Source organism: Bison bison, unplaced genomic scaffold (assembly GCF_000754665.1).
Source record: "Bison bison bison isolate TAMUID 2011002044 unplaced genomic scaffold, Bison_UMD1.0 scf7180017864377, whole genome shotgun sequence".
Classification (NCBI taxonomy): Eukaryota; Metazoa; Chordata; class Mammalia; order Artiodactyla; family Bovidae; genus Bison; species Bison bison.
In genome coordinates, this window is record NW_011494949.1 from 863,367 (window position 1) to 867,148 (window position 3,782).

The following is a 3,782-nucleotide window of genomic DNA, read 5'->3' on the forward strand; positions in this document are numbered from 1 at the left end:
GGAGGAAGCGTGTCCCTGGGAGGACACGAGCGCGGCCAGGCGCATGGGGTCCCCCTCTGATCCCGGCACCGAGCCCGGGGTCCCCGGCCGCGGGGCCGCACGAGGCCTGCGTCCACGCTCTCCTCGGGCGGCCCGGGTCCTGGGGTCACAGGGCACAAAGCGTGAGGTCCCGGACACGTGCCGGGCCCGCACCCGCGGCTCAGCGGGGGAAATCGAGGCCAGGGGTCCCCGACTAGCGCCCTCCTGGAGCTTCGAACTTCTGCCGCCTCCGGAGCCCCTCAGAACCCCCAGGACCCACCTGGAAAGACCGCACCCGGCTCGACTGTGGCGCGCGTCCCCAGCCCGTGCGCCTGCGCCCTGGGCCGCGCCTGCGCAGTGGGAGGGGGACCCCGCCGTTCAGAGTGTCCGCCAGGAAGGAAGATGGCGGCGGGGTCACGTGGCCGGTGCCTGCGGGGCCGGACACAGAGGCGGAGCCAAGTCGGTGCGGAGCGAAGGTCGTTGGGTTCCTCCCCGGTGGGCTGCCTTTCTCCTCCCCTTACAACCCGGCCTTCCCGTTCCCCGCGTGTGTACCCAAGTCCCTCCAGTCTTGCCTGACTCTGTGCGACCCCATGGACTGCAGCCCTCCAGGCTCCTCTGTCCATGGGATTCTCCAGGAAGGAATACTGGAGTGGGTTGTCAGCATCCCTCCAGAGACTATTCCCCACTCGGGGATCAAACTGTGCACCTGCATCCTTTTCCTGGGGACTCCCTCCGCCTTGTGGGCCACAGGGCATCTAAAGGTTTTGGGCGGCCCTGGCGGGTGGGGATTTTTCACACTGTTCATGGGGTTCTCAAGGCAAGACTGCTGAAGTGGTTTACCATTCCCTTCTCCAGAGGATCACGTTTTGTCAGAACTCTCCACCATGACCCATCTGTCCATATTGGGTGGCCCTACATGGCATGACTCATAGTTTCATTGAGCTAGACAAGGCTGTGGTCCATGTGATCAGATTGGTTAGTTTTCTGTGATTGTGGTTTTCAGTCTGTCTGCCCTCTGATGGAAAAGGATAAGAGGCTTACGGAAGCTTCCTGATGGGAGAGACTGGGTCTTGTTCTGACGGGCGGAGTCGTGCTCAGTAAATCTTTAATCCAATTTTCTTTTGATGGGTAGTGCTGTGTTCCCTCCCTGTTGTTTGACCTGAGGCCAAACTACGGTGGAGGTAATGAAAATAATGGCAACCTCCTTCAAAAGGTCCCATGATGCACTGCTGCACTCAGTGCTCCCGACCCTGCAGCAGGCCACTGCCGACCCACGCCTCTGCTGGAGACTCCCAGACACTCACGGGCAAGTTTGGGTCAGTGTCTTGTGCGGTCACTGCTCCTTTCTCCTGGGTCCTGGTGCGTACAAGGTTCTGTTTGTGTCCTCCAGGAGTGTATTTTCTCAGTCCTGTGTAAGTTCTGGCAGCTCTATGGTGGGTTAATGGCCACCTCCTCCAAGAGGGCTTATGCCACACCCAGGTCTGCTGCACCCAGAGCCCTTGCCCCCGCAGCGGCCCCCTGCTGACCCGTACCTCCTCAGGAGACACTCACACAGTTCTGTCTCAGTCTCTGTGGGGGCTCTCGGTCCTGGTGTGCCCTCTGCCTCTGAGCATCTCTGGTGGGTATGGGGTTTGATTCTAAACGTGATTTCACCTCTCCTATTGTCTTGCTGGGGTAGTGCTCAAAGTAATTCTCAAAATTCTCCAAGCCAGGCTTCAACAGTACGTGAACCATGAACTTCCAGATGTTCAAGCTGGATTTAGAAAAGGCAGAGGAACCAGAGATCAAATTGCCAACATCTGCTGGCTCATCGAAAAAGCAAGAGTTCCAGAAAAGCATCTTCTGCTTTATTGACTCTGCCAAAGCCTTTGACTGTGTGGATCACAACAAACGGTGGAAAATTCTGAAAGAGATGGGAATACCAGACCACCTGACCTGCCTCCTGAGAAATCTGCATGCAGGTCAGGAAGCAACAGTTAGAACTGGACGTGGAACAACAGACTGGTTCCAGACAGGCAAAGGAGTGTGTCAAGGCTGTATACTGTCACCCTGCTTATTTAACTTATATGCAGAGTACATCATGAGAAATGCTGGACTGGATGAAGCACAAGCTGGAATCAAGATTACTGGGAGAAATATCAATAACCTCAGATAGGCAGATGACACCAACTTTATGGCAGAAAGTGAACTAAAGAGTCTCTTGATGAAAGTGAAAGAGGAGAGTGAAAAAGTTGGCTTAAACCTCAACATTCAGAAAACTAAGATCATGGCATCTGGTCCCATCACTTCATGGCAAATAGATGGAGAAACAGTGGAAACAGTGACAGACTATTTTTTGGGGCTCCAAAATCACTGCAGATGGTGACTGCAGCCATGAAATTAAAAGACGCTTGCTCCTTGGAATTAAAGTTATGACCAACCTAGACAACTTATTAAGAAGCAGAGACATTACTTTGCTGACAACTGGAAGGACTGATGCTGAAGCTGAAACTCCAATACTTTGGCCACCGGATGTGAAGAGCTGACTCACTAGAAAAGACCCTGATGCTGGGAAAGATTGAAGGCAGGAGGAGAAGGGGGCAACAGAGGATGAGATGGTTGGATGGCATCATCGACTCAGGACATGAGTTTGAGTAAGCTCCAGGAGTTGGTGATGGACAGGGAGGCCTGGCATGCTGCAGTCCATGGGGTCACAAAGAGTCGGACATGACTGAGCGACTGAACTGAACTGGGGCGCGGGGAGGCGCTGGGAGAAGGGATGCAAAAATGGGAACAAAGTAGGTATCTAGAATGCAAGACAAGTAGACTTTTTTTTTCTTAATATACCAACCTCAAAACAAAATCTATAAAAAACACATGCTTATATTAAATAGATATCCTGGGAGAAATGTGACGAGGTTCAGGGAAATGCGTGGAAATAGGTCCTGGTCCTAACTGACTGTAGTTACATTTACTTCCTCCAACATATTATGAAAACTTCCAAACAGAGAAAAATTGAAAGACATACTTGGCGAACACTCATATACCCACCGTCTAGATTCCACAATAAACTCGCCATGCCTGTCTTTCCGGGCCGTGTCCCCGTGGACACACGTACTGTCCATGCACACTGAGGCACGCAGGACACGGCCGGCGCCGCACGCGCACCACTGACCCATCAGCGCGCTCTGCACTCTGCCCAGGTGCGCTGGCTAGCGCCAGCCTCTTGAGCATCGGTCAGTGGATGCTCCGACGGGGAGGTAATCTGAGCACCGTCGCCTCTCGTGGCCACACCTCCCTGAGGTCCAGGCTGTGGGCGCCCTCAGCTCCTGGAGAGTGGGGTGTGCAACCCCACTCCAGCTCTGGGATCGCCCCCGTGCGCCCCCTTGCCATGTGAGCCGACCCTCCCGACGGGTCTGTGCACAGGCAGCCCTGAGGGGCAGGAAGGAAGCTGGGCCCGGGCCGCGAGCCGGAGCCCTGCCCAGGTGTGCTCCAGAGCAGCAGGTCTTTCAGGATGACCGGCATGAGCGATGCCATGGGACGCACTTTAATGGCAGTTTCAGTGGGCTCTGCTGCAGAAACCCCAGGACCGCAAAGAGATGCGCACCGTCCACCAGGGTGGACGTCCAGTTTCCTCCAAGCAAGGACGCTTGTCCAGCCTTCACCGACAAAAGACGCATACCTCCCCAGGATTACCCGTTACCATGGAAAGGAAGCACTGCATCTCCCGCTTCCACCCTCCCGGCCCTGCCCCTGGTAGGTGGAGCCGCCGCTCCGGGCTACGG

The 3,782-nt window shown here is 55.3% G+C and overlaps 1 protein-coding gene across 1 annotated transcript in view; it reads right to left on the reverse strand.

Annotated features, from left to right (window-relative positions):
* Window positions 1-3,176, reverse strand: part of MRPL36 (mitochondrial ribosomal protein L36) — a 5,782-nt gene extending 2,606 nt beyond the window's left edge. The window contains exons 1-2 of the mRNA XM_010857139.1: window positions 3,116-3,176; window positions 299-368 (exon numbers count right to left, since the gene is read on the reverse strand). Coding sequence (XP_010855441.1) covers window positions 299-368; window positions 3,116-3,176 — 131 coding nt within the window. The remainder of the gene's footprint in view (window positions 1-298; window positions 369-3,115) is intronic.
* Between the last annotated feature and the right edge of the window lie 606 nt (window positions 3,177-3,782).